Here is a 27,858-nt window from a genome sequence, read left to right as displayed (position 1 = left end):
CAATAGCTTGCTTGATGACCTTTGGCATGCAAAAGCGGCAGAACTGCTGGGCGACCCGTGACTCCTTGTGCACATGCGGCCGAGAAAACAAAGAATTGTGCTCAGATGAGGGCGTTTGCAAGCTGCATGGATAGGTGCAGTGTCTCCGGGCAGCGACATCAGGTAGCCGTGGACTGAACCATGAACGGAAAGGTGATCCCTCGGTAGCAGTGATTACGAAAGAAAATCCATTGACTTACAGTCTAATGAGAGGGAGATGAGAGCGAATATGACAGAGAAGAAGGGAGGGAGAGAGAGGATGCGGTGATGGATTCAGGGAAAAGGGAGAGTTGAGAAGAAGGGGTAACAACAGGCGATTGTTCGATGAACGTTCGACAGTCAGTCGTACCTACCGCCTTTTTGACAGCTTGCCTCAATTTCGCCGGGTCTCGAGCAAGCAAGTGTGGGGAAAGGAGGTTCAGGGACCACACGGAGGCTGCAGGCAGGGGTAGCAGCTCGCCGCTGGCCAGTTACAGGCGGCGGGTGGCTAAGCGAGAGCGGGGTTGGAGCTAGTTTACTTAGAAGAGCTTATGTAAGGCATTGCACCTTCGGATTTCGTGCCTAGCAAGGACAGCTTCCTTCCCCTATTATATGCCTAGCATCTAAGCCTCCATAGCCAGAAGGACAACAAAGCATCGTTTGGTGACCGAGGCAATAGTTCAACGGTTTAAGACCGGTCTAGAGGCTGTGTTGATTTAGTTAGATCTTATGTGCATCAACTGTTCTCTCACCTGTACTATGTTAACAAGCAGTATGGAGTATCACAAATGGCCGGTACTAGGTAGTGTAAGGTAGGAAAGCAAGCACAGCCACTTGTGTGATGCCAGTTCTACCTCTGTTCACGTCATCTCTTACCCCTCACAGTGCAAGGACTAAACCCCACCATCACCACCGAACAATCCAGTTAAGACATCCCAAAGGCCGATACTTCACGACACGAGAACAGATATTACGGTAATTTTTGTTATATTTTTCGCAGAGTATGAATCGAAGCTCGATGCCGAGTATGGTATCGCGATATCGGAAGCCATCGACGGAAGCTTGTCTCCTGGTTATGGTAGCTTCCGAGGACCCCCAAGCTCGACAACCCCGCCTCGGGCCGCACTACGACCTGGACAACAGCTAGATTGGCGACCAAGAAACTTAGTTAGAGATGCCAATGACACCTGTGAAAAAAATGTTAGGCCTCCTGTCTTTCTTTTGGCATAGCATCCAGCAGTAGTTACTTACCGCATGCGGGTCGGGGACCGGCGTTGCCGGTTTTCTTGGACTCCTCGTTTCCGCCCTTGCCGAGGTCGTCAGTGCCGCCGTGGACAACGACGGTGCGGCCGATGATGCTCTCGGGGCCGATCAGCTTGACGTGCTTGTCGGTGACGGTGCCCTTGGAGTTGCCCTGGCCATCGGTCTCGATGTTGCCGAGGTCACCGACGTGGCGGTCCTCGTCTTCGGGGGCGCCGTGGCCCTTGTTGTGGGGGTTGACTGCAGTGTTCCGCGGTCAGCAACCTCGTTTCTCTTTGACTCAAAACTTCCCTGCCCTACCACAGGGCTCGGGATCCCTGGGGGTGATCTCACAGTGAGGGCCGGCGGAGGTGCAGCCGTTGGTGTTGTCACCGAAGGTGTGGATGTGCATGCCGCGCTTGGCGTTGGGGTCGTTGCCGGTGATGTCCCAGGTGATCTTGGTGGGAGCGGACTCGGACTCCTGCTCGAAAATAATGGAGCCGGTGACCTTGGAGTCACCACGGACGACAGCGACTAGAATACAAAGTTAGCAACCGGCTGATCCTCATCTTCAATTCCTTGCTGGGCCCCGTCCTTCCCACCCTCCCCTCTGGAACAGAACATCCCAGGCTTCTCCACGACAGGAACGACGGAAACCATCTGCACTTGGACCAAACAAATCGAGAGCTGCGAGGCAAGGGACGCGATAATGGAGTCGTTCGAGCTTGCAGATTGGCCAGTGGAAAGCTGTTCCCAGTCGTGGCATGTTGCAGAGCCATCAGGGTGTTTCCTCATTCTCACACAAAACTCGCTCAATCCAGCTCAAATGTGTGGCTGGACTGCGTCACCCCTCCATCCCCAGCGCTGCGGCTCAGCACATATAAAGAGTCGTACTTACCAGCCTTGACCATTTTGAATGATTTCTGTTTTTTCTTTTCTGGGTTGAATAGGTTTGTTGTAGAGTGAGGTTGTTGCTCAATCGACAGTTGTTGGGGAGAAGAACGATGAAGGTTTATGGTGCAAAGAGGGGAAGAAGGCGGAAGTACCTTATGGAGCCTTTGGAGGGACCACCAGCCCCAGGTGGAAAGACAAAGAAAGAGGCACACGCCCGCCAGGATAGGACAGGACAGGATGCAAAGGCCGGCATGGCACAAGATTGCACAAACTCTGGGCCGAAGACGGGGGCACAATTCGGAGATCCGAGTACCAGAAGCTCGCCGCCTCGCCTCGCTCTCTTACTCGCCCAGCATCCTTCCTTGCCCACTGATCCTCTCCCTCCCCTCTTCTCCGTGCCGTCTCGGCTGGGTGCCAGCTTATGCTTGGATGGTGGGGAATGGATGGCCTCTGCCCCGCTCGCAGTATCTCATTGTCGTCATCTTGACTGAAGTGGGCTCAGGATGAGCTTTTGAGCGCAGCTGGTTGGCTTGTTGTTCCCGTGGCATTTGGAGCGCTTACAAATGGCTGATGCAACACGACAGGAACAGCAGGTAGAGAGGTTTGCCAGTTGCCTTATTGCTGCTTCGACTCCGTGTTGTCAGAACGTGAAGCATCATCCATTCGCACCAGTGTGAGGAGCCGATGGTCGGCCGGCCAGCCTGAGCACACGCACAGGGGACTGGTCCCCCATTTTCGCTGAACAACCCCTCACTAATACCTTCCCTGGCGTGGGCAGGTAGTTACGGCACGGTGGCACGGCAGAGCAGAATCGCCGCAAACCGCATAACGTGGTTCGAAACAGCCTGGGCCAGCAATCAAGACGACGAGGCATGGCAGGCATCCAGCTGTTCCGGTCCATCTGCAGTCCTGACAATTGAAAGCTTCCAGCTTGTTGAGATGAGGCGCCGTAATAGTCTTTTACTGCCGTTGGTCGACGACGCCTGATACGGCGGGGAGTAACCCGGTAAGTATCCAGATCGGGTCGGCAAAGCCACCTACAATCGCGAGCTTCAGCCATTTTCAACGCGATGCACTGTATACGCCGTCGACACTAGCATAAAGCCCTGACCTTGGGCTGGGGGGAAGTTGCAAGGCTCATCCCGAAAACAAACAGATATAACGCGTCATACAAGTCGTTGCTGTGGCTGGACGGTGGCTAACATGTCGGCTTTGAAACATTTGGTCCTACAGGCCCAGCAGCATCATGTGTTTTGGCGTGTTGTGCTTATTCATAGCAGATGCTCCCCCTCTTCGTAAGTGTAGACCATCGGGGCAGTAATCAATTACAACCAAAGCAATCCCGATATCCGAATTGTCGTTGTATCCGTCATTACCCGACTGGTTCGTCTCGCGACGCTCGCAGACAAGGGACGGGGAACCCGAACAAGTGGAACATATTTGAGGCAAAAGGAGCCCCTCCCCCGACACGCCTCCTGCATGATGCCGAACTGACTGGCCAGTCGCGTTTGGCACCCGTCCGTTTAGGAATGCTGACGAGTACAGAGAACCAATCCCACGAACGGTGTGCCGTGCCCTCAGGACTCAGTCAGCCCTACGGACAGAGAGGTTCACGGTCCAGGCCACAGCATGGTGGGAAGCTCTTTCTTTTTCTCATTTCGTTTTGTTATCAACATCGTCTGTGGTTAGAGAAACGGGTCGGGTAGGGTATTAACTTGAGTAGCTTCGCTACCGCGGGGTGCCGGATGCGAGATGTGAGACAGCGACGGCCACGGCTCTGCAGCGCACGGGTTGAGCACGATCCTGACGGGACACGTGGAAAGAAACTGGCCATCTCCGCATCTCATGGTTGCAGACATTTCTACTACTAGACAAGCCTAGGTCTGGAGGGGGCGGTCGCCGACGAGCTGACCACCTCAATGCTGTTGTGGTATGACACTCAGTGTATGGATATCGATGGGCAGTAGGCCGAGAGATAAAGACAAAGACGAACATACCATTCGCATGTCCGTCTCTGACCGGCAAATGAGATGAAGCTGGGGGGGGGGGGGGGGGGGGGGGGTAAGACTGGAGCTCCCGCGGGAGGTCAAGGAGGTATGGTCCTTGTCAAAGGTAGTACCGGTACCTATCGGAAGACTCTTTCTAAACGAGGATAGAGTTCGCTAAAACATCGATATTCCCCCGGTAGGGACCCTGGTTTGTTGGAATTTTCCGTGAGCCCAGGGCGTTGAACAGGGTTGGTTCAACCGTTTGTGCAGCCTGAGTGTGCGGTTAGTCGAAATGTGAGACTCGAAAGAAGGGGGAGGGGTGAGGGAAGTGACAGGTGGACGGGGTGAGAGGAAAGAGATCCGCGGGAGGGCATTGGCAGAGTGAATGAAGGAAGCCTTGGGTTGGCGAGGTGTTCAATTACACAGCAGAGGAGGAGGTGAGGGCTGGACCTGAAGTGAAGTGAAGTGTTATGTGATGATGTATGATTCATCGTAGATTTCGAGATTGAACCGCTGTTCAGGGCCAGGTGCCATTTCAGCTCGGCCCATAATTAGAGAATACATGGCCTGTTCCAAACCAGTTCAGCGTCGACTCTTCTTGTATACCCTTGTTGGTATTGGAATGAACCACTCTCTCTTATAGGTAGGTAGTTTGCATGGTGGTGAACATACACCCCAGGCACTTTAATAGTGCACGTTATCCGAGGAGCCCCAAGCCGGACATCAGACGTCTTTACACTATCAAAAGTCATGGGTGGTGTCTAGTATCCTGCGCGTGTATGTATGTGTCTTCCCGCCTTTGTTCCACCTGTCTTGTAGACACGCACCCTTCCTGTCGGACAGGTGACTCGAATATGTCGGGCTCTCTCAGTGCAGCACAATATAATTGAGTGTGGTTTGAGCATCTTTCATCCTCGGATCATTCCCTTGTCTCCCCTCTGAATGCTGTCGAGGTCGAGGATCGGGACCCGACACAGGCGACGTCCAGGCAAGCGGCCAATGTACCTTTCCGTAGTGTGCCTAGCCCGTAGGTACATGGCCTCGGCCAAGCCAAGACTTTGTTCGACCCAGCTAGACATACACCGCACACTACAATCTCTTATTCTTGGCCTGGGCCCGGCAACCAGAGCAGAGCGATATTCCGGCAGATAGGTAACAGAAAGAAGACCAGATACGGTAACCGCCCGGCCTATTCCTAGGAAACAGGACTAGTTAGTTTCCTTTGCTGTCTGTTCCCCCGTTCCGTTGGTGCCTCACAATTTGGCCCCGGTGCGCCGCTTCCCCTGCCCGGTCCTCCGCCTCCCACCTCCCACTACCTATCCACCTACACACGCACAACTTCGCATCTGGTGCCTAGCCAGCCTACCTCCCTCTTACCGACCTACCCATCATTAGCGAAAAAGGTAAAAACCGAAAGTGAGGTGTGGTGTCTCTCTTTTCTAGCACCACAACCTGACCCGGCACGAGACCACTGCCCTCGTCTTCTGACCGAGGAAAGAAAGGGGGAGAAAAAGAAGAAAAAAGACCTCCCCAATTCCGACGGGCCAGGCATCGAGGAAGTGTGAGCGCGCAAACACACACACACACACACACACACACACACACACGACGAACGCAGCCACTGTCTGCGACTCGAACCGCAAAAAAGGAACAAGACATTAAGAGGAAGACAAGCGTCAGAGACATAACCAGAGCAGACCAAAGTCCCTGTTTTGTCCGGCAACATCCTTGGAAACAGGCCTCGGACCTCACCTCACCTCGGGACGCCAAAGCCGTCCACGTCCGCCCTGCGCGATCGATACCGCCAGCCCCAAGCCAAACCCGACGGACGACTCTGGCTTTTGTAACTCTGCGACGACTCTCCAGGCCCGGTCTTGTGGCTTGGTTTGCTCTCCTCAACTGGCAAGACGTACCGCACCGCATCGCACCGTCTTACATTACTGCCTCACTCTCGTCCTTCAGTCTAAATCAAGGCCACTCTCACCTGACAACACCCAAAGTTCTGCGCGCAGGACCTTCTTCCACGGAGCCGCACTGCTATTCTGCGCCTGACGACTGTCCCCAGGTCACTTGGCTTCCTGTCTGTAGTGCGACAACCGCTGGCTCGTGTGTCAGTCCTAGGCGATCATCAGCCCAATAACCTTCTCCGCAACTTGCCCCCGCCGCACATCACTGCCCAGAGGCCAGCCCAAGGACCTCGGTCCTATTACGCCCGTCTGCGCCGCACTACAGCGCAGCGCAGCACATCACCACGACACATAACTACCACCACCATAACCAAACGAAGCCTCACCCCGCGACCACCTGGACGAACGATCGGCCAACTCTCCATCGAGCACCGTCAACAAACCTGCGACGATTCGCTTCCCGGTGCATATCCAAACAATTCGTCGTCGACTCACGAACTGCCCGGTCCAGCGGGCAACAACCTCGATCGAGCTCGCCACGAACAGATGCGATCGACCCCCTCCACCATCCTCAACAGGTCGACATAGAAGCCCGTGGGAGAGGCTGACCTCACCGACTCGTCTTGACGTCGCTGTCGCCACCATTCGCTCGCGACCGCCATGTCTTTCCGAGGCGACGGCCAGCGCCGTTACGGCCACCTTCCTCCCGTGCAATACCCCACACCTGAGCAGTCGCAAGACCAGTCTTCTGCTTACCTCGCCCGACGCCCGAGTTTCAACAACGGTGATGACGCCGCCATGTTCGACCAGACCCGCGCACAAGCCCGAGGTCATCGGCCATCTGCTTCGAGGGGCGAGGACGAACTCTTCCTGACGAGCCCCACTGCCTCGAGCCATTCCGGCGGCGGGCGTCACAGCTACGGCTCAAACAACAATGCGCTCTCCGGCTACCAGCACCAGTACCAGGCTGCATCGCCCCCAACGTCTTCTCACTCCAACTACAACCCCCAGGCCTTTGCGCGGACGCCATCGACGGCCTCCACGTCTTTGCCATACCACCCAGCCCCTTCGAGCAGGTATGGGTCCGCCGCTTCGCCGACTTCCTACACGTCTCCCACTCAGTCCAGCTACGCGCCGGCGGCATACAACCCGGCTGCCTACGCGGGCACAACAGCCCCCCAACGGCAGCCGACATATTCTGGCTACAACAACTACGGTCAGAGCTACGGCTCTCCGACCGCCACGGGGTTTGGTCAGTCGCCCGCCTCTTCTTACCCGTCTGCTTTCCAGTCTGTCCAGGCGCCCTCAGCCACTTCGCCAGCGCCAACCTATGATTCATCATACTCCCAATCTTACGGCAACAGCTACAATTCGTACCCAACGAACGGTAGCAGTTCCGCAGCGCCGTACCCCTCGGACAACTCGCAAACGCCGTACCCGATGCAGACGTCTATGCCCGTCGGGCCGGGTTACAGCGACCCTTTGGCCTATTACACTAGATCGACGCGATCCGACTCAATATCGTCTGCGGTTTCGTCGACGCAGGTTCAACAGCAACACTCACCCGGCTTGCAGCGACATCCCACCAACGCCCCTCTGCCCAGCCGCCCTATGGAAGAGCCCACCTGGGACCCGAGCACCATCACACCCACCGACGAGGACCAAGCTCAACTCCAAGACAATATCATGCAAGACATTGAAGCCGAATTGGGCGGCCGGCACCGTCCTCTCCCGATCAACGGTGGGCAGTTCTCCGATGACGAGCTGCAAGGACTGCGACGATATAACTCAGACTTGGCCAGCATGGCCCAATCCACATCTGCCTCGAACGCCAACAGGAATCAGCTCGCTGCTTTCGACTACGACGACGATGACGACGATCCAGAGGGAACTGCGGGGGTTTTGGCCATGCAGCAGGCTGAACTGGACGACAGGAGGTTCAGCAGCTTGCCGCCCTTCATTCCGCACGATCTTCCAGTCACCTCCAATCCCCTTCCGCCGCCTCCTGAGGAGCAGAGTGACGATACTGACTACGGTGGCATGGATCTGGGCGCACTTGCTGGCGGGTATGCCGGAAACCTGGCTTACGGCAGCGAGGTACCGACCCAGGACGGATCCCGGCCGCTGCCTAACCCCAACGACTACGCAGGGGCATCCCCATTCGCAGAGGCAGGAGTTGACTATGGTGGCACCGGTGGTTTGCAGGCACCGTCTGCTCACCGACTGAGCTTCGACGAAGGCGATGAGCCAGCTTCTCTGCACTCGAAACAGAGTGGCAGCGAGTCGCCCTACAAGGAGGATTATCCGGACATCTTTTACCACCCCGGATTGTCGAACAGACCGCTTCCAGCCTTGCCTCCAGGTCCGGGCAGCGACACAAGCTCTCTGCTCTCTGCCCACCCCACTACCCGCAGTTACCATTCCCACACCCTCAGCACCGAGTCTCGGACACTTCATGAAGGCGGCTCTGACTACTACGGCGGTTCCACGGGTCTCAACTCGCCCTACCCAGAGCGGTCCATCTCTCTGTCGAGTCACAGCCACACGCCCCATGTTCAAGCGCCGGTCCGGTCACGGACAGACGCGGCGGAAGAGCGGAGAAAGATGGCCAGATACCAGACGCAACAACAGCAGCTTGCGGCTCAGAATGGGCTGCCGTACGACGGCTACGAATCTGGAACGCCGTCGTCATCAGTTACCTATGACATGATCACGCTGCCTAGCGGTCGGAAGAGGAAGTTTGTCCCGTCAAAACTCACATCTGGTGACCTCAGAAGGTGCTCAGAGCCGTGGGCATTGAGTGGAATCGCGGCTTGGATCCGCGAGATGGCCGACGCTGAGCCGGACCTTAAACAAAAGACGGTCGAGGAGGCACTGCTCAAGCTCTTCACCGCCAAAGTCCCCACCATCAACGTTGCCGACGCCGAGCTTCTCAGCACTCGCGTGTCGCAGTTGATGTTGGACGCCGGGGTTCTCGTTCCCGAGGAGGAATGGGTCAAGTTCGGCAACGGCACTGTGTCTGGAGTCTTGCCGCAGCTGACGGGCTCTGGCTGCTATGCGCCGAAGCTTCATGAGGACGACTCTCAGCCGGGTCGCTGCTACTCTCACCAGTGCATGAGGACGCTGAAGAAGGCCAACCTGGATGAACTGCTTCTCGAAGAAGTCAAGCCGGCGGATTGGAACGTACACTACAAGATTCAAGAAGCCGAACTTGCCGAGAAGCCAAAGAAGGAAGTCGAACGCCAGCACGTCTTGCACGAAATCGTGAACAGCGAGGAGTATTTCATCAGCCAGCTCGAGGTTCTGCGGGTGCTATACCGAGACCACCTGCGGAACAGCCAGCCCCCCATCATCCCGCCCAACAAGATTGATAAGTTCCTTCTAGTTGTGTTTGGCAAGGCCGATGCTGTTCAGTCCGTCAACAAGGACCACCTTTTGGCGCAGCTGAAATACCGTCAACAGGAGCAAGGGCCGTGGATCACCGGGTTTTCCGACCTCTTCCGCGAATGGATTCGAAAAGCCAAAGATGTCTACATTGACTATGCATCCCAATTCCCCTACGCAGAGTACATGGTGCGGAAAGAGGCTGATCGCAACCTGCTCTTCCGCAACTTCCTCGAGCAAGTCATGAGGCACAAGCGCTCCGAGCGACTGGGATGGCAGCATTTCCTCAAGACCCCCATCACGCGGTTGCAGCGGTACTCGCTTCTACTTGAGACTGTCGAGAAGAAGACTCTTCGGGACGACGAAGAGAAGGCCAACCTGGCAAGGGCGATCGCAGAAATCCGCCACGTCACTATGGAATGTGATACCAAGGTCGCTGAGATGCAGAAGAAGGTGGAAATGATGGAGCTCAACAACATGCTCGTCCTTAGGCCAGGCTTCCACTCGGTCCTCAACCTCGACCACCTCGGCAGAGAGCTTATTAAGCAGGGCGATTTGCAAAGACAGGGTTCCAAGGGTGTCAGATGGGTTGACACGCATGCTTTGCTTTTCGATCACTACTTTATCCTTGCAAAAGTAGTGACGCCCAAGGACGGCAGGGGAGAGAAGAAGTACGACGTATCGAAAGAGGTGAGTTGTTATGATGTCTGAGAGCTGCTCGTGCGCTAACCGTTTAGCCCATCCCGATGCCTCTGCTATTCCTTGACAGCATGAACGACGACCCCATATCAAAGCAGAAGAGCATTACCGCGCCCTTGGCCCGAACTACCGGAGCAGGTTCAGACCCTAGACTGAACAAGATTGTCACCAACGGTAGCGAGCGTCCCGGGTTGGAGCACGTTCCAACGAGTTCCTCGATAACGTCGAACGATCCCGAGGGCAAGATCCTCTACCCTTTCAAGATCAAGCATCTGGGCCACGAGACGTACATATTGCACGCCACGTCGGCCCAGAGCCGCGCGGAATGGGTCGAAAAGATCATTGAGGCCAAGACGAGGCATGCGAAGGCGCTCTTCTCACAAAATGCCGAGCCTTTCCGCCTCCGTGTTCTTGCCGACAGCGCGTTCGTTTACGATGCGGCGTCAGCTGTTGGCAGACAGCCGGGTGTTCCTATTCGCGGTACCCCTCTCGACCGAGCAGTCCGTGAGATTGAAGAGATCTACGGGCCTGGTAGAGGGCCAGCCCCGGTATGCAGAGCACAGGTCAACTGTGCCTGCGGCTTCAATGCGTTCGGCAAGTCCATCGTGGCCATCGGCACGGACTACGGCGTGTACATCTCGGATGCCACAAACCCCCGTGGTTGGATGAAGGTGAGCTATAGTGTGTCCTGCGACACTCAGCAGAGCTGATTGCTAACCCTGAGCAGAGCGTTCAAACAACCAGAGTGACACAGATTGCCGTTCTTGAAGAGTTCTCTGTCTGCCTCATTATTGCCGACCGGTCTCTCGTCGCTTATCCGTTGGATGTGGTCGCCCCAGTCTCGAATTTCCCTGCTCCAGCGCACGACAACCCCAGACGAGCGCCGCAGAGGTTAGCCAAGGATGTTGCCTTCTTCGCCACAGCCCGCATGAAGGACCGCATGCTTGTCTTTTTCAAACGGAAAGAAGGCATGCACAACACCTTCAAGGTCCTCGAGCCCGTCTTTCAGAAGGCGAGCGAAAAGAGGCCTAGAATATTCGGTGGTCGCAAGGGGATGGGAGGCAGCACCGATGCCTTCCGCGACTATGACGAGTTCTACCTCCCGACAGAATGCTACTCGCTCAACCTCTTCCAGAGCTACATCGCGGTGTCTACCGCGAAGGGTTTCGAGCTGCTTACCCTCGACAAGAAACAGACGATGTCGATCCCCGACCTGAAGCAGCCCGCCATTGCCAACATCGCCAGCCGGATACGGGATCAGAGACCGCTAGGTATGTTCAAGCTGAACGACCAGGAGTTTTTGCTTGCGTACGAGGATTGTGCCGTATACGTCGACAAACACGGTGACGTGAGCCGCACTCTTATTATGGAGTACTCGGGCAAGCAGAAGAAGGCTTCGAGCGCTACGATGTACGGTCAGTACCTCCTCCTCTTCAACGGGGACTACGTGGAAGTACGAAACGCCGAAAATGGCCGCCTCCGACAGATTATCGCGGGCCGGGATGTGAGATGCCTCGACTTCGGTGTCAGGGGCCCCACGGGTGGTAACTCCTCAAACAACCAGAACTGGTTGAGCGGACAGACCCCGACCGGAGAGGACTCAAAGGGAACGGTCAAGATCGCAATGAGCCATCCTGAGCAGCATGGCATACAGATTGTTATGGAGATGCTTCTCAACGATGGCCACATGGAGAAGTAGGGTTGGACGGGCCTTGCGAGGAGGACATGACGATTGATGAGAGGGGCACCACGTGTTTCTTTAGCAAGAAAAAGGTTGCGGTTACGCAAGCTAGCTGCACAAACCGTAAGGCGTTTTGGGTCAACGCGGGTCATGAAATGTTTTTAGCAGTTGTGTTTTTTTTGCGCGGGTTGGAAAGAAGGGGCCGATGGACAGCGGACGGTTTTATAAGTCAGTCCTCGGCCACGGCCAGGATGTTTGAGTTTCTTGTCTCTCTGGTCTGTTGTTCTCCGTTTGGGAATTTCCTCCACTATCATCTTCTTCTGCTGCTGCTGCTGCTGGCTGTAGAAACAGCAGGATAGATGGGGGATACGACGTCTTTGCATATGTGGAATATAATGATCCCTACGTTGACGCAATCTTTTTGAAATCCCTCTCTGTAAGCCCGGAGATGTGTCTCAAACAAGGGCATGTCGGGACCAGCCGCCGAGCTTATGGAGTCGTCAGCATTGCTCTCATGACAGCCGCCCTTGGACGCGGCGAGAGAAGGCTGACCACGACGCTACGAATCGCTTTCGCCCGCCAAGTCCTGCATCATCTCAAACGGGTAGTCAATAAGCACTGCGGACAGGGGATGATTACGCATTCCAGTACAATTCCGCCCTGTCCTCCGGGCCGCGTCGCAACACATCTGTCAGACATTGGGTCTTGGCCATCGAATAGAGTCATGGTATGCACGCCGCCAGCGGGCTTTTTTGATGCCCGCGCGCCCGGCACAGCTCGGGCAAGGGGTCCGGATCCTGCCTTGTAATACGCCCTATGCTGTGTGCGGAAGGTTCTTTGGAATCCGGTGCCTTGGCTTCATTATCATTATCTGGGCACACGGAAGTGGAGGCTATATAACTCCATGTTCTGTCGCCGAGGCCCGGGAGGGACATGATGGGAGCGTCACCTGGCCACCGTGTACGCGTTGAAGCTTCGCCCTGTGTGCGATAGAAAAGAATAGCGGTGAATGAGACGTTGCGAAAAAGGGAAAAAGACAGTGTTCTCTCCTCGGTGACGCAAACCGAACCGGCTCGGGAGGTTGGCAGCCGACATCAAAACCAACGACACCCCGGACCAAACCAACCATGCGTTCCTCATTCTCCACCACCCTAGCAGCCGCGGCCGCCCTCGCGGGCCTCGCAGTCGTGACGCCCTACCAGTGCCCCCCTCTCGGCGCCGTCCTGCCCAAGGCCAAAGCCCCGAGCACGCACCCGGCCGTCCGCGCCGCCCGTGGCGGCCTTCACGGCGTCACTCGAGGCCGAGACGGCGGCGTTCAACGGCTCCGCCGTCTCCATCGGCGTGAAATCGGCGCTCGAGGACGCGCCGCTGGTGGACTTCCACTTCACGCCGCGCGAGCGCGACCCGCGGGGCGCGCAGGCCGTCGACAGGCACACGGCGTACCGGCTCGCGAGTGTGTCCAAGCTGTTCCCGGTGCTGGCGGCGCTGCAGCGCGGAGACGTGATCGGGTGGGAGGACCCGCTGACCAAGTTCATCCCGGAGCTCAGGGACGCGCCCAAGGGGGCGCTGGACTACCACGACTGGGAGGAGATCACCGTCGAGGCCGCGGCTACGCACATTGGCGGCATTTCGGGCGAAAGTGAGTGATTCCTCCCCTCCCCTCCCCTCCCCTTTTTTTTCGGCTGAAAGTACTGGTGAGCTGATGGGGAATCGATAGTGACGACGGATGGCGCAGCGTATCCTGGAGACTGGGAGGCCATCGGACTGCCTCCCGTCGCCGAGGAGGACAAGCCGACTTGCGGAGGTTTCTTGGGCGTCCCGGCCTGCACCAGAGAAGGTAAGTTTGCAAAAAGGAGGATGAACGATAGTTCTTGCCAGCCCAACCCACCCTGCCCTTCTACGAGAAGTCACAGTTGACAAAGCTGCCAGAGTTTTTGAACGTGATAAGAACCAGCCGTCCGCCAAGCTATCCCGCCTACCAGACACCCGTCTACTCGAACCTCGGCACGACTCTCGTGGGGCTCGCCGTCGAGGGGGCCACGAACAAGACGCTTGAGGAGGTGCTGCTCGGGTCCATCCTGGGCCCCGCCGGGATGGGCAACACGACGTACGGCAAGGTCCCTGAGAACCTAGAGACTCTGTTCATACCCGCCGACGACACGTACTACGAACTTCCCTTGGGTGTATTTGACCCGTGAGCATCCCTCGTCCCCTTCCGATTGAACAGCCTCTGCCGCGAAGGGAGAATGAGCTGACTTGACTACACAGGGCCGGCGGGATGTACTCCACCACGGCCGACTTGCTCCGCCTCGGCGACGCCATCCTGCAGAACAGGCTGCTGAGCCCGTCCAAGACGCGCAGGTGGCTCAAGCCGACAACGTTCACCTCGGCGCCCGGCAGCTTCGTCGGCAAGCCGTGGGAGGGCATCGCCTCGGACAACCTGACGGCGGACGGGCGGCTCGTCGAGGTCTACACCAAGGGCGGCGACATCATCAGCTACCACTCCCTCCTCGTCGTGGTGCCGGAGTACGGCATGACCATGTCGGTGCTGGTCGCGGGGCCCGAGGTCAGCGGCGGCCTGTTCTCGTACTGCATGCTCAAGGCGAACGAGCTGCTGCCGCCGCTCGTCAAGGCGCTCGACGAGGCGGCGCGGGACGACGCGCGGCGGGACATGGTCGGCACGTACGCCGACGAGGCGGCCAACTCGACGCTGACCATCGCGGCGGACGCCGGGTGGGGCCTCCGGCTGGAGGGCTGGCGCATGCGGGGGTTCGAGGTGCTCCCGAACCTGGCGCGGTACAGCTTCCTCGGCGTCAACAACACGGACTCGCCGCCGGTGCCGGAGCCGGCGGCGAGGCTGTACCCGACGGGGCTGGAGGAGGGGAACCGGACGGCGTGGAGGGCGCTGTTCGACACGTCCTCCGCCGCGAGGCGGGACGCCATGGACGACGTCATGTTCTACGCCAACGCGTCCTGCTTCTCGTGGGGTTCGATTGACCGGGCGACGTACAGCTACAAGGCGTTGGACCACTTCGAGCTCACGTACGGGGACGACGGGCGGGTCGAGAGCGTGTTGCCGAAGCCGTTCGCGCTGAGCCTGACGAGGGTCGAGGAGGAGGGGGGGGCGATGTATACTGATTCTTGATGTTTCCCTCCCCCTTAGACTTCGGTGAAGCAATATGTTGTTGAGGGAAGTTTCTGTTTTTTTATTGTATAAGCTGGAAGATCAAGTCATCAAACGCCGGTGAAAGTAATCTTGTTCCAGGTCGAGATGAACAGTTTGCCGCGCAATCGACCTGAAGAGGGGGCCCGTGGTGATACAAAGCACGCCAATGGCGACAGTCTCGCCGTTGGTGGGTTTAGGGGCGGCAAAAGTGCTCGTTCGTTTGGCTGTCCTGTAACCAGTCAGGAGGTTTGTGAGATGGGGCATATTGTGTTGGAGCGTCGTATCTTGTTATGATGTGTTGATGTGTAGAACAGATGGCAAGACAGTCGCAGAAGGAGGGTCTAGAGTACTAGGTATAGCAACCGGGAGAGTCATCTCCGAAAGCTCTGCCCTGCTTGATAGGAGGGTTAGTTGGGAGATTTCGTAGTGCCGTGCTTCTTATCCAGAAAACTTTAATGTATCAGACATGATATTTCTGCTGCCTTTTTTGGTTGATGGACTGCAAGAAGAAGCGTCGGCAACCGACGTGCACAAACTGCCAGGTTGTGCTACTCGTTGGCTGCGGTCCATCAACACGCACAGGTTAGGGTAAAGATGCCAGAGGACACACGAATCCTCACTTGCGGCATCTTGATGCCTCGCTCGTCAGCGCATTTCGTCGTCCGTTAAACGCTCGTGAAGCCCGGATGCTGAACTGCTTCGAGGGACGAGAGAGGGACGACACCAGAGCTAAATGCAAGGGGGGAGGTTCGGAGAACAAGGGTTCAACCCGCCCTCCATGACGCTCAGCTCAAAAGCTTAAAACCCTCAACCCGTCGCTGCTAGCGTCTTAGCCGCACTGCTCCCAGCCCAGTGTCACCCCCCTCCCCCCCCCCCGTGTGCTACTCACTCTCTGCCTCTCTCTCTCTATCTGTCTCTCTCCCTCTCACTTACACAGAAGGATTTTGGATTGGCGCGGCCAGATCAACCAACGACCTGCGGTGAGACGGCAATACCAAGCGAAAACAGAGAGCATCGCCACGTCTGCCCGAGGGGGTACCCTTTACCGAGCATCCCGATCATGAATCCGGCCTGTGGCGGCATCGTCCTTCTTTCGAAAATGAGTGACCGTCCCCTCCCCCCTGTAAGCCTGCTTTGTCGCTAAGGGGATCGCCCCTAGCCCCAAACTCCAGGCTTCCAGCTGGGCTCCCACGCATCCATGCTTTCTCTCTCTCTCTCCCACACACACACACACACACACACACACACACACCGCACTGCATTCCCCAGTAAACCGACCGGGGTGGGCATCGGTCAAGCCAGGACCGTGGATAGGCAGCAGAATTGCAGCGAGAGACATCGGGGCAAAGGTTGTCGTCATTCCCCTGCTTTTCCACGGTAGCGGCAACGGCGGCGGCAGCCCCCCGACAGTCCTACGGCCGGCGGACAACACACAGCCCCCCCCCCCCCCCCCCGAGTCATATGGAATCATGGAATGGAGGTGGGGGAGGCAATCTGGCTAGCGGAATCGTGGGCCCCGGTTCTCGTAGCTGAAAGTCCAGAGGTCATTCGGCAGAGCCCTTCCCCCATGTCCCTGTTCCCAGGGTGCCGGTCCCCCGGTTCTCGTGGCTGAAAGACCTGAAGGAGTCCGAACCCGACCGTTCGTTCCTCCAAAGAGGACGACTACCGTTTTGTCATTGTTGTTGTTATTATTATTATTATTTATTTATTTTGGCCTCGTCCCGGGCTAGGCTAAGAAGAGGAGAGAGGCGCGCTGCGGCTGTGAAATCGGCGGCGCGGAAACATCAAAGCTAATCTTGTTTTTCTTTCCCGTGACACTCGTGCGTCCGTCCAGCCAGCCTTTCTCTCTCTCTCTTTCTCTCTCCCTCTCTCTCTCTCTGTCTTTCTCAAAACCAAACCTTCCGCTGTCTTCATCACCATTCCTCAAGAACCCCCCTCCCCTCCCTTTGTTAGACTTCCCTTGGATTTCTGGTAGGCTACGTCATAACGAATAAGAGCAAAGCATCGGAGAGCCCTCGGGAGGAGAGAAAAGAGGCAACTGCCGACAAAAGAGCGTGGAAGTTAGACGGCGAACATGGACGCTGCCGGTCAAGGACCCCCGACCCAGCAGCAGCAGCAGCAGCATGGGTACGCGCCCTACCCGCCGCAACAGCAATATTACGCTGGGCAGCAGCAGGAGCAGCCTCAATATCAACATAATCAGCAGTATCAGCAATATCGAGATTACTACCAGCAACAGCAGCACCACCAGCCGTACCAAGCGCCGCAGCAGCCGCAGTATTACTATCCCTCCCAACAGCAGCAGCAGGAGCAGCAGCCGCAGCCGCAGCAGCAGCCGCAGCCGCAGCAGCAGCCGCAGCCGTACGTCTCTGCTTCTACCGCTGCGCCGCAAGTCCCACCACCCGTCGCCGCTCCTTCGCATCAGCAACACTTCCTCGCCGAGCTGGACGCCTCGTCGTCCACCACACCAGCCGTGAAGCCAAGGCCGACCCCGACATCGACGTCATCGCCGCCCACCACCGCCGCCGCGCAGACCCAGCATGGGACCCCTGGCACCGGTCCCATCTTTGAGATGTCCGCCGAGGCAACGGCGCCCAAGCCCGACAACGCCTCCTCCAAACCGCAGACGGTAGCCGCCGCAATATCACCGGCGCCGGCGGCAGCGAACGCGGGTCTCACAGAGCAGGCAGGCCAGCAACCGCCGCCGCCACCGCCCATCCAGGCGAACCCCTGGGGTTTCTTCCTCCCCAACGACGACGACGACGACGACGCCCCCGAGCGCCCCGCCTCCGCCTTCCCGGCCAAGGAGTCGCTCGCGGATGACCAAACCCTCGCGGTGAAGCCCCTGAGGATCGTAAAGACAGGTCCCGCCGAGGGGAATCCCGAGGGCAGACCCCAAGGCGGCGGCGCCGTCACGGGAGATGTTGCGCTGCAGCCTTGGCGGCCCGTAGCACCGGAGGCCGGCGCGGTTCCGGACGTGAGCGGTGGGTCGCGTCCGGTCGGCGGGTCCCCCGACACGCTGCAACTGGCCCCGGCGCCGTTGAACATCATGCGCCCACAGTCCCCCGCCGTCCAGCACCGCCCTCCGGGCCTGACGTCGCCCGTCTCCTCCACCTCTCCGTCGGCGCCCCAACTCCCGTACCCCGTCGACGGCGACGGCATCCCGACGCCGGACTCTCACCCCGCGCCCCAGCCCGGGACCCAGTTCACGCTCCCCATCCACCCGGCTGCCACCAGCTCCCCTCTTTATCCGGCTTCCCCTACGGCCTTGGCCCCTTCGCCACTGACACCCTCGCCTACGGGCGCGGTGGCGCCGCAGCCGCAGCATTACCAGCTTGCTCCCCAGCCGATGTACACGCAAGCATCACCCGTAAGCCCCATCATCGTCCAGGCCGGCCTGCCTCCGACTCTACCCATAGCCTCCTACTTCCCTCAGCAACCATCGTATGCCCGCCCAGAAACGAAATTGTCAGCACAGCCTTCGCCCTCGGCACACCACAGCCCGGCACCCTCAGTCTCGAGCATCGCCACCACCCAGCCAGGCCCCCAGACCGGCCAACACTCCCCAGCCCAGTCGTACACGTCGCCCCCGCCGTCCTACAATCAGGCCATGACCCAGATTCAACCGGCAACCACATCGCCGACCTCCCTGCCGCAGTTCCCCCAGCCTCCGGCGCAGCCTCTCTCCCCGAACCCAACCGGCGTCCCTCTGCCCATGAGCCCGCCCCCTTCGCAGTATCCCTACTCCCCCTCCTGCGTCGGCGCAGACAAATTCGGCTTCTACCCCCGCCAGCCACTTCCCTCCCCACAGCAGCAGCACCCCTTCAACCCGCACGCCTCGCCGCCGATCCCTCAAGCGTCCTACACCAACGGCCCGCAGTCCTACCACCCAATCGCTCCGCCCCTGCCGCCGCGGCCATCCCCGCCGACGTCGGGCCAGTACGGACAACACTCGACACCCTCGCCCTATGGGCCCCCGCCTCCGACGCGGCCAAACTACCAGGCCCCGCCGCCCAGGCCCGACTCGCGGTTCTTCAGCAGCGCCACGGCGCGGAAGCTGCTGAGCAAGACGACGGAGCTCGTCGACCAGACCATCACGCCGTACCTCCAGGACCACCGGCCCAGGCCGCCGTACAACGCGTACCAATACCAGTACCAGTACCCGAACCCGAACCAGCCGTCGTCGGTGCCGCAGGGGCAATACCACCAGCAGGGTTACGCTCCCTCTCAACGTACGTAGTCAGCCTCTGCTGGGGGGGCGGGGGGGAGCGACTCTGTCCGGGTGTTTGTTAGCTGTATGGGGACTGACACGTTCGTGTGCAGCTACGTATGCGGCCCGGCAGAACACCGACGTGTCTCGTCCGTCCTAAAGAGGGAAGCCATGAGAGACGCTTGCAAACCCCCCGAGAGAGAGAGAGAGAGAGAGAGAGAGAGAGAGAGAGATAGAGGTACTTGGCCTGGCGGCCGAGTCTTGCCAAATAGGCACCTGCGAATCCTGATACGGCGGTGACATGCTGTAACGCCAGACGCGACACAAGAGTTGAGTCGTGTTGGTTGGCGAAGCGGACGCAAAAAGGGGATTAGGGGGCCATATACAGAAGAAGGGGAACTATCCGCGGGGCACGTCCACCGACCCGGAACCCGGACAGGCTCGGCCAAACGAGTCAGGTTGGACGAGGCAAGCCGCGCGCTTATGCGGGGGAGAGTCGCCGGTGCTCAAAGAATTGTCATTCAGTCTTTGCGGGCCTGTCCTGGCACGATTGGGTCACGAGCCGACCTACGTCATCTCTTCCCTGGGCAGCTTAAGCTCCATCCAGCACGAGCACGTCGTGGCCGCTATATTGGCCACTGAGATAGCAGCCGCAGATATACACACGCAGCCTGATGCGTTTGGATATACATCACGATAATAATGTAAATGATTGACGACACACGGAGCACGATTGGATCATCTTTGTATTACTCGAATTCAAGATTTACGATATCGCCAATAGACTCGCGGTTACCGTTGTCAACGCAGTGAAACGGACAGTTTCTCCGTGGCCATGGCAACGACAACATCAGACAGAGGCCGGAAGTCAGCGGCACTGCGGGTCCCGGATGCGTGTCGAGACCATACTAGTAGAGTGGCAATGTGGCTAGTGCCGGGTCTCGGCAGACGACCTCATCGATGGCAGCCCGACGACCCTGAAGCAAATGGCCATCTACCGTGTCAGCATTGTCCAGTACGAAGAGTCCTACCCGTTTGAGTCGTAGTTATGTGAGTCGTGTGAGCCCGCGTGATACCAGCTTGCAGGAACCTGAAAATCAGGGACAGGCAGTAACCGGCACATCGTAGGACCGGAGTTCAAGGTCAAGATCCGATGTCGGGATCGATATGGAGTTTAATACACTCGGGCACCCATGCAGACCGCGCCGGGGGGCAGCTCGGACGATAGACTAGAAGATAGCCAAGGCTCCTCATCTTCTTTTCTTCCTTCGTTAGCGTCGTGAAAGTTCATCTCAAATTTCGGAGATGCGTGTGATCCTTGAAGGCGGGGGATTTGAGTCAGTGGCTTCACCATCGATGGCGCGGCAGATGAGTTTTGGTGGATGGCAAGATTTTCTTGTGGAAAGTTTTGCTCCCTACCCAGAGGCTTCCCATATATCGGGTTTTCCCCCCAAGATTGCGAGTGAGAGACCTGTTGATGAAAACACGACACACTACCCTCGGGTCTCGTGGCCCGAGGTCGTGCACCAGGACACAAATTGGCCGGAGAGCTTTGATTATGTTGAGGAGGCACAAGCGACCGGGCCAGGCCGAGCCAGGCCGGGCAAGGACCCCCGGCCGGACTCCTTCCAGCTTCATCCTACCGGCGATCCGGAGGGTGGGCGACAGCGTTCATGTCTTTGGTTCACGGCCCGAAGCATAATGTGGGATGGTCCGACGTGGTTTCAACGTCTCAATGTCCGACGCTCAACATGGGGTGAGACTCGTTTGTTGACGCTTAAAACCGCCGATCCAATCTTGGACTTCCAAAACGGCCGTTCGGGGGCCATTGCTAGTTGTAGGCTAACCACAACACGGCAGGAATGCGAATGCCAAACCTGAGAAAGTCCAATTACCCTCTTCCGTGTGCGCGCGGCAACCGCCAACATCTTGTAATCAGCTTAGCCGCCGTCGACCCCATGGTCACGTCCTCCCTGCTGCCCTCCTCGGCTAACTCGCGTATCGTCTTCGGGTAAGCCTGCTGTAGCAGGTCGAGCAATGTTAGTCATCCTGTCACGAAGTTCCATGGTATGCAGCCGGCGTGATCTGGTGACCTTAGCGTTCCAGTCGAATGCCTAGAAGCAGGTAAGATCAGGCAACGCGCCAAGCATCCCTCGGAAGCTCGTTGGAACCAAGGGGCGGGCAGGCTAGGCGATTGCAGGGTGGTGAGGTGATGGAGGGGCCCATCCGTGCCGCCCAAGGTGTGGGTGGATTGGCCGAGGCGGGAAATCCGAAGAAGATCGGCAGTGGCTAGAAGCTAATCGACCTCTGTGTTGAAAGGTGCCGTACTCCCAGAGTAAGCTTTGGATTGCTTGGCTTTTGTGAGGTGGAAGAATCGGCAATAGTCCTCCTGTATTTGGGTGAACAACCACAACCCCGCCCCCGGTGGCTGTTTCTCGAATCGTTTTCGTTCAAGAAGCGTTGGAAATGGGAATCTGGTTGACTGGCGACGAGCGCAAATCCATATCCCTTCCCCGACGCCCGACGCCGACACGGACAAAGCATGCCAGACTTGGTGTGCCATAGCTCCACATCTGTTTGCAGAGTCTGGTTGCCTTGGTGTTGCTACTGTCGGGACTCCAAGTCGGGTCTTGCATCAGTCTGGAATGGCATGCACCCTATAGGTAGTAGGAGAAACGTCGGTCATCCGGCCGGGCGCGGAATAGACTCTGGGGTAGTTAAACCTACGCACCTCCGTCGTCTCAAGTGGCTGAGAGACAAAGCGGAGGTAATGACCGTTGGCTGATGCAAGAATGAGTGACATTGATGGACCGCTGCTACAGAAACAGCGTGAGAGACGGTCGTCCTATGTTCCACTAGGTATTCGAGACGGGCGTGCAGTGACCCTCGTATCATACGAAGCCAAGGCGCATCGAAACGCGGCGGGCTTCCAGAATGTCGTGGCCGCTTTTGCCGCTTCTCGAATGTCTCCAATTTAGGACGCCAGAATGCATGTCATTAGAGTTGCCCTTCCGGCGTCAGATACAGGCTTACTAATAATCGACACTTCCACGGATGGATCTAGGGAGAGGCAGTTTTATCCCTTCTGGAGGCGGTCTGTTCCTCGCCTCGTATATGTTGATGATTTTCGTGCTTCGGGCGAGAGAATGCTAACATACCACAATTGCCGGAACCACCTCCCAGCCCCGACGTCGAAGCTCGCCCATCGCTGTCAGACGGGCGACTGACGATTACCAGATGAGGAGATGCGCTTGTCGCCTCCCAATGTGCCTAGCGAGACATCTTTGAGCTTTACTCTCAAGGACAGCCATACGGCCGGGGATGATCCTTATCGAAAGGGAATGTTTGAACAATGTGTCTCCTCTCGTATATATACGTAATGGAACAATAGCCTTTTTGTAATCAATGCAGATTCTCAAGGTGCCAGCCGAGCCGGCAGACAGGGCGTCGCGGGAGCAAGCGCTACATTCAAGAGCGGGCATGACCCAAGAGACTAGGGATCGCTGTGTAGGGGTTGCTGCCCAACCCCGAGACAGTTGGCCGAACAGGGGTAAAGGGTTCGGACGTCTGAGTCGTGAGCCTCCGTCAGGCAGTGAGCAAGAACCCGGATCTGGACCTCACGGACGCTCCTAATTCACGTTGAGGAGGCGCCGAAGCTGGGAAGTGCTGGCTAATTTGCTCGAACGACTGGGCACCGCTGTATTGAACCGACTTTTGTGCGTGCCTTGTTTGTTCTTTGATAGAAGCCGGCCGGCCTGGCGCAGTAATTGACGTGGGAGCTGTCGAATGGTTTTCGTGGCGTTTGGCCCTATCTGCTATCTGATATTACAACTCACCTTTAGACACCTGAGTAGCAACGCCTGAGATGGGTGAGATGCAATCCACGATGGGCGGTTGCATTGCAGGCCTCTCTGCCTCTTTCTTTATGCATCGCAAGGGGGGAAAGGAGGTGGAGGACACAGGGAGAACCCCCCACCCCTGTTGCCGCCCCTTGCGGGATATCCTTTACTGTTTTACGGGTTTTAAGGAGGGGGACATGAAGTGGCTTTTACAATTATTTCGGGCGCCAGCAATCAAACCCGAGAAGCCGTCGTTGCATTACAAACGCGGGCGGTACTGCCGCTGGCTTAGGGCATGCTCCGAGAAGACAAATAATGCCCGTGCCACGGCACGCAGCAGGTGCATAGCCAGCTTGGTTTCAGTTCGGACGGCAGAGCCCGTATACGACGTGTATGTGGCAGACAGGTCGATCTCGTTATGATTCTGCTCTCGGTCCTCGGATATGACGGTGGTCTGCTGACCGATAAGCTGGAGTGATTTCTTACCGCTAGGGTTGAGGACCTTGATCGAGTTGCGGGGAGAAGGGCTAAGAGCGGTGAGGCTCTCGTTGGCTGGTGATTAGCGCATGCCACCTTGGTGAGAGCTGCATCACCTGAGGGATTAGCAGGCGATGGTAATTGCGGCGATGTCGAGTGACGAGGAGCCGATCTTGGTCCTGGAATCACTTGCCGACTGCCGCTCGAAATTGGCATGACAATCGCCTTGGGCCCGTAGCCGGTAACGCTGTACGTGTGTTGCGACCAACAACATGTAGAGCATGGTGAGTCGACGAGTCAATGTAGAATTACAAGGGCGCACAATGTCTCGCCCTCGGGTTTAGAGCCACCGGTTTGGTTCTAGATGGTGAAGTTCGCGCCTTCCAAGTCTTCCAGCGGAATGGGATTATAGTCGGCTCCAGGTACATGAGGGCAACCTGACGGATGGACGAGAAACTGTGTGCTCGATGGTGCATCATGATGATGGCTGTTTGGAATAACGAGTAGCCTGCCTGGGTTGGGATCGTCTGTATGTCCATGAATGTGGTGGCCGTGGAAACGGGTGGTATCTGTGGACTCTGAGTTGAGGTGTCGTCACTCGTCAGACAAGTCGTGCTTACGCCCTTGGCGCGTACCGATGATTCCGCGCCATTGCGTGAGGTACTTATCCGAACCCATTCTGCAAATTGCAAGGTCGTCTTCCGAATGCAGCGATTCGAGGCAGGGAGGGTTCTTTGAGTATCTGGGGACCTCGTTTGGGGTCAGTGGTAGCCGGCTTTCAGGCTCTGAAGGTGGCCCCCTTTGGAGAAGCGGTGGAACGTTTTGTGGTGGAGCGTAGGACGGGGGCGGCCAAGAGCCCCTGGGGCGCCAAAAAAATGTTCCTAACCAGGGATGACCCCGTCGTTGTCCAGTGACCCGGTGGGAAGGCGTTCGTTGCATTGAATTGCGTGGCCAGTGCGGTGTTGCAATGTCGAGAAGGGGCTTGAGGCGAAAACGACCCGGTACTTGGTCATGCCACAGATCACCTTACTTGGGGCCTCGGTTGGGCAGTGATGTTGTATCGTGTGTTCCGGTTGAAGCGACGGAGCCGACGGCTCACCTACCTATGTAGGCATGTATGTATGCCTCGAATTCTTGGTGAGCTACGCCTTGCTGACGCGACGTCGTACCTGACTTGCTTTGTCACCGGTCGGGCCGGTAGGCACTCTTTTGCTGGGAGTGATATCGGGAGAGGTGAGAGGTACGGATGCGATAGACTCCGACAGGCTGACCGGATAGCTACTCCAATCGTAGTTGGGCGACTGGCTGGCTAGCCAAGGCCACAGACCGCCGTCTTGGAAGCAATCATGGATGCATATGACAAGCTAAGAGCGGCAGGCTAAAAATGGAATCACAGCTCAACCGGTCGAGAAGATGAGGTCCAGAACCCGTCAGGTTGATTAAGGCAGAAAAGGCGGGAAGCCACGACACATTCATTACACACACGCGCGCTTGCTACGTCGTGGTCGTAGTCGTGGTCGTGGGTGCCTTCCTTCGGTCTTCCTCACAGCACGCAGTCGAGGCAAGTGCACACTACCGTACATCGTACGAATTACATATCCGTGCAGTACGGTAGGTAGGTAGGTAGTAGGTACCTACGTGTAGTGGATGTACCTTGGTTGAAAAAGGTACTTGATTCATGGTCGAAGAAGAGGCGCAAGGCCAAGTACCCGTCAGCGGCTCGCTGACGAGGAAGGTACTTTGTTCCTCCCGGGCCACCAACCTATTCCAGTCGTCTCTCCAGTCCCCCCGTATCGTATCAGTGTCCATCCAGCAGCGCCTGCTTGCCTTACCTCTGCCTCCCTGCCTACCCCCCCCAGTGGTCCGCTGCCCGCTGCCCGCCCGCCAGCCAGCCAGCCCTCCCTTCTCCGTCCAGCTCTACCTTTTCGCCTCCACACTCCACTTTTGGGCTCCCATCCCATTAAGGTACCCTTTTCCCTTCTTCTTTCCCTCCTCCTTTTCGCTCTTCCCTTCTTCACCCCACGATCTCTTCTCGAGCCCTTGACTGCCAAAGGCTACTTGCCCTCTCCATCCTGTCCCGCCTCGTTGGACACGGCTTTTCGTTGGGTTTGGAGAGAATTGCACACTTTCGACAGTATCAATTACAACCATCAACTCTACGATTAATCACGCCATCTGGTTGTTTCTCTGCCATTCTTGACTTCCGAGAACCCATCCTCGCCCGGTCGGCCTCTTTCGTCACAGGTACACACCAACCAACCACCACCACTACCACGTCCACACGATTCCGGCACCCAACGCCTCATCCCATCGTTTCCGATCCTCGCCACGTACAAACACCTGACAGGTGAGTTCTCTTTTGCCGTCTGATGCATGCCATTTTCAATCATCGTTGGCCCTGTCGTCAATCCATCGACAATCATCCCCTTCTCGGAACATGGCCGCGAGGGAATCCATTCATCCTGCTCCCTCTGGCCAGCCCAGCCTTGGGCTGACTAGACCCGTGGGTTCGATGGTGGATCCCGCCCAACCTATTGCCTCGTCCAACCTTTCTCCCTTCCAAGGCCTCAACCAACTCTCTCCACTCTCCAAACTCTCCATCCCCTTCTACTCTCCAAGATTTGACCCTACTTTTTCATCACCTCAACGTCACAACCCCCAAAAGCTTTTTCTACACTTTTTGCATCCTTACTAACATCGTCACCTCTTCAGCCTGCGTCTGCTTCGCTATCTCGTCCAGTCTGTAACTTTGTCAATCGACACCTAACCCATCAAAACCATATCTGCATCCGCGAGGAGCAGTCTACAAACATCAGTCAAGATGACCACAATGGTAAGTTAAAAGGCTCGGTCAGGAGAGACGCCGGTCGACAGAGTGAACCTACAAGGCGTGGTCGATCTTCGAGCTCGACTGTGTCGAATGCGGCCCCGTTCTGCGGCTGGCCTACCAGCTCGTGCTCGTTCACTGCTGACGTCGACAACAGGATCTTCGCGTCGGTAACAAGTACCGCATCGGCCGCAAGATTGGTTCCGGCTCCTTCGGTGACATCTACCTCGGCACCAATATCATTTCCGGCGAGGAGATTGCTATCAAGCTCGAGAGCGTCAAGGCCAAGCATCCCCAGCTCGAGTATGAGGCCAGAGTTTACAAGTCACTTGCTGGCGGCGTCGGCATCCCCTTCGTTCGCTGGTTCGGCACCGAGTGCGACTACAACGCCATGGTCCTCGATCTCCTCGGCCCCAGTCTGGAGGACCTCTTCAACTTCTGCAACCGCAAGTTTTCTCTCAAGACCGTTTTGCTTCTTGCCGACCAGTTGATTTCCCGCATCGAGTACATCCACGCCAAGTCCTTCATCCATCGTGATATCAAGCCCGATAACTTCCTCATGGGCATTGGTAAGCGCGGAAACCAGGTTAACGTTATCGACTTTGGTTTGGCCAAGAAGTACCGTGACCCCAAGACACACTTCCACATTCCTTACAGAGAGAACAAGAACCTGACCGGTACCGCCCGCTACGCCTCCATCAACACCCACTTGGGTGTCGGTATGTTATTTGCGCACACCTACCCCCGTCCCCGTTTCTCATGGCCGCTGACATGCCCGCAGAGCAATCCCGTCGTGATGACATGGAGTCCCTCGGTTACGTGATGCTTTACTTCTGCCGTGGATCCCTCCCCTGGCAGGGACTGAAGGCCGCTACCAAGAAGCAGAAGTACGACCGAATCATGGAGAAGAAGATGACCACCCCGACCGAGGTCCTCTGCCGCGGCTTCCCCAACGAGTTCGCCATCTACCTCAACTACACCCGATCCCTCCGATTCGACGACAAGCCCGACTACAGCTACCTCCGCAAGATCTTCCGTGATCTCTTCGTCCGCGAGGGATTCCAGTACGACTACGTCTTCGACTGGACCGTGTACAAGTACCAGAAGAACGCTCAGGCCATCGCCCAGGCCGCGGGAGCTACTCAGGAGGAGGACGAAAAGGCGCGGGCATCTCGCACGAATGCCGCTACTGCTGGTCAGCCGACCCCTCAGTCTGGCGCTAATAAGCCTAACGCCCTTCCCAGCTCGCGCCGCAAAGTGATCGAACGAGGATCTGGTGTCGACACCCCGGATACCAACCGTGCCGTCGGTGGAAGTGACAGGATGTGAGCGTTCCCCCCACCACCCTCACCAGTCTTGTGGCATGCCGTCGACCGCTGGCTGAAGAAACGTTGCTGACAAAAGCATGCTGACCCAGTGGACGATGATCTAGTTTGCGCTCGGCTACTAAGGGCGCTGGTCCAGCATATGGTTCGAGCTCCCATCTGCCCAAGTGATCATCGACGGCAGCCACCATATGCATCTGTCCA

At 57.4% G+C, this 27,858-nt stretch overlaps 9 protein-coding genes across 9 annotated transcripts; 6 read left to right on the top strand and 3 right to left on the bottom strand.

Moving 5' to 3' along the window:
* Positions 1–767: 767 nt before the first annotated feature.
* LY79DRAFT_558935 (copper/zinc superoxide dismutase) lies at positions 768–2,203 on the bottom strand. Its single transcript, XM_060558217.1, has 4 exons — positions 2,156–2,203; positions 1,612–1,791; positions 1,270–1,518; positions 768–1,205 (listed from the first exon to the last, which is right to left on the bottom strand). Exons 1-4 carry the CDS (start codon positions 2,166–2,168, stop codon positions 1,183–1,185), a joined length of 465 nt encoding a protein of 154 aa, XP_060412389.1. The 5' UTR covers positions 2,169–2,203; the 3' UTR covers positions 768–1,182.
* Positions 2,143–2,873, top strand: LY79DRAFT_272309 (uncharacterized protein). The gene has a single exon (XM_060552033.1). It carries the CDS (start codon positions 2,262–2,264, stop codon positions 2,640–2,642), a length of 381 nt encoding a protein of 126 aa, XP_060412388.1. The 5' UTR covers positions 2,143–2,261; the 3' UTR covers positions 2,643–2,873.
* Positions 2,874–5,265: 2,392 nt separating this feature from the next.
* LY79DRAFT_272191 (uncharacterized protein) lies at positions 5,266–6,384 on the bottom strand. Its single transcript, XM_060552032.1, has one exon. The coding sequence runs from the start codon at positions 6,060–6,062 to the stop codon at positions 5,502–5,504; it is 561 nt and encodes a 186-aa protein (XP_060412387.1). The 5' UTR covers positions 6,063–6,384; the 3' UTR covers positions 5,266–5,501.
* Positions 6,385–6,706: 322 nt separating this feature from the next.
* LY79DRAFT_671127 (CNH domain-containing protein) lies at positions 6,707–11,828 on the top strand (the record flags this gene model as incomplete). The annotated part of the gene is made up of 3 exons (XM_060563874.1): positions 6,707–10,120; positions 10,168–10,800; positions 10,857–11,828. The coding sequence occupies 3 exons, from the start codon at positions 6,707–6,709 to the stop codon at positions 11,826–11,828; spliced, it is 5,019 nt and encodes a 1,672-aa protein (XP_060412386.1).
* A 449-nt stretch (positions 11,829–12,277) lies between these two features.
* Positions 12,278–14,996, top strand: LY79DRAFT_690345 (beta-lactamase; the record flags this gene model as incomplete). Its single annotated transcript, XM_060564730.1, has 5 exons — positions 12,278–12,309; positions 13,013–13,449; positions 13,528–13,647; positions 13,740–14,004; positions 14,079–14,996. 5 exons carry the CDS (start codon positions 12,278–12,280, stop codon positions 14,953–14,955), a joined length of 1,731 nt encoding a protein of 576 aa, XP_060412385.1. The 3' UTR covers positions 14,956–14,996.
* Positions 14,997–15,847: 851 nt separating this feature from the next.
* Positions 15,848–16,430, bottom strand: LY79DRAFT_558919 (uncharacterized protein). The gene has a single exon (XM_060558216.1). The coding sequence runs from the start codon at positions 16,334–16,336 to the stop codon at positions 16,019–16,021; it is 318 nt and encodes a 105-aa protein (XP_060412384.1). The 5' UTR covers positions 16,337–16,430; the 3' UTR covers positions 15,848–16,018.
* A 620-nt stretch (positions 16,431–17,050) lies between these two features.
* LY79DRAFT_518997 (uncharacterized protein) lies at positions 17,051–19,216 on the top strand (the record flags this gene model as incomplete). The annotated part of the gene is made up of 1 exon (XM_060555089.1): positions 17,051–19,216. The coding sequence occupies one exon, from the start codon at positions 17,051–17,053 to the stop codon at positions 19,214–19,216; it is 2,166 nt and encodes a 721-aa protein (XP_060412383.1).
* Positions 19,217–20,160: 944 nt separating this feature from the next.
* LY79DRAFT_271630 (uncharacterized protein) lies at positions 20,161–21,275 on the top strand. The gene has a single exon (XM_060552028.1). The coding sequence runs from the start codon at positions 20,492–20,494 to the stop codon at positions 21,065–21,067; it is 576 nt and encodes a 191-aa protein (XP_060412382.1). The 5' UTR covers positions 20,161–20,491; the 3' UTR covers positions 21,068–21,275.
* A 4,739-nt stretch (positions 21,276–26,014) lies between these two features.
* LY79DRAFT_591561 (kinase-like domain-containing protein) lies at positions 26,015–27,825 on the top strand (the record flags this gene model as incomplete). Its single annotated transcript, XM_060561295.1, has 4 exons — positions 26,015–26,017; positions 26,487–27,048; positions 27,111–27,654; positions 27,762–27,825. 4 exons carry the CDS (start codon positions 26,015–26,017, stop codon positions 27,823–27,825), a joined length of 1,173 nt encoding a protein of 390 aa, XP_060412381.1.
* Between the last annotated feature and the right edge of the window lie 33 nt (positions 27,826–27,858).

This window comes from Colletotrichum navitas (genome assembly GCF_030913465.1).
Source record: "Colletotrichum navitas strain CBS 125086 chromosome Unknown LY79scaffold_45, whole genome shotgun sequence".
Classification (NCBI taxonomy): domain Eukaryota; kingdom Fungi; phylum Ascomycota; class Sordariomycetes; order Glomerellales; family Glomerellaceae; genus Colletotrichum; species Colletotrichum navitas.
The sequence above is the reverse complement of the archived record's forward strand: the minus strand, read 5'-3'. Positions and strand labels throughout refer to the sequence as shown.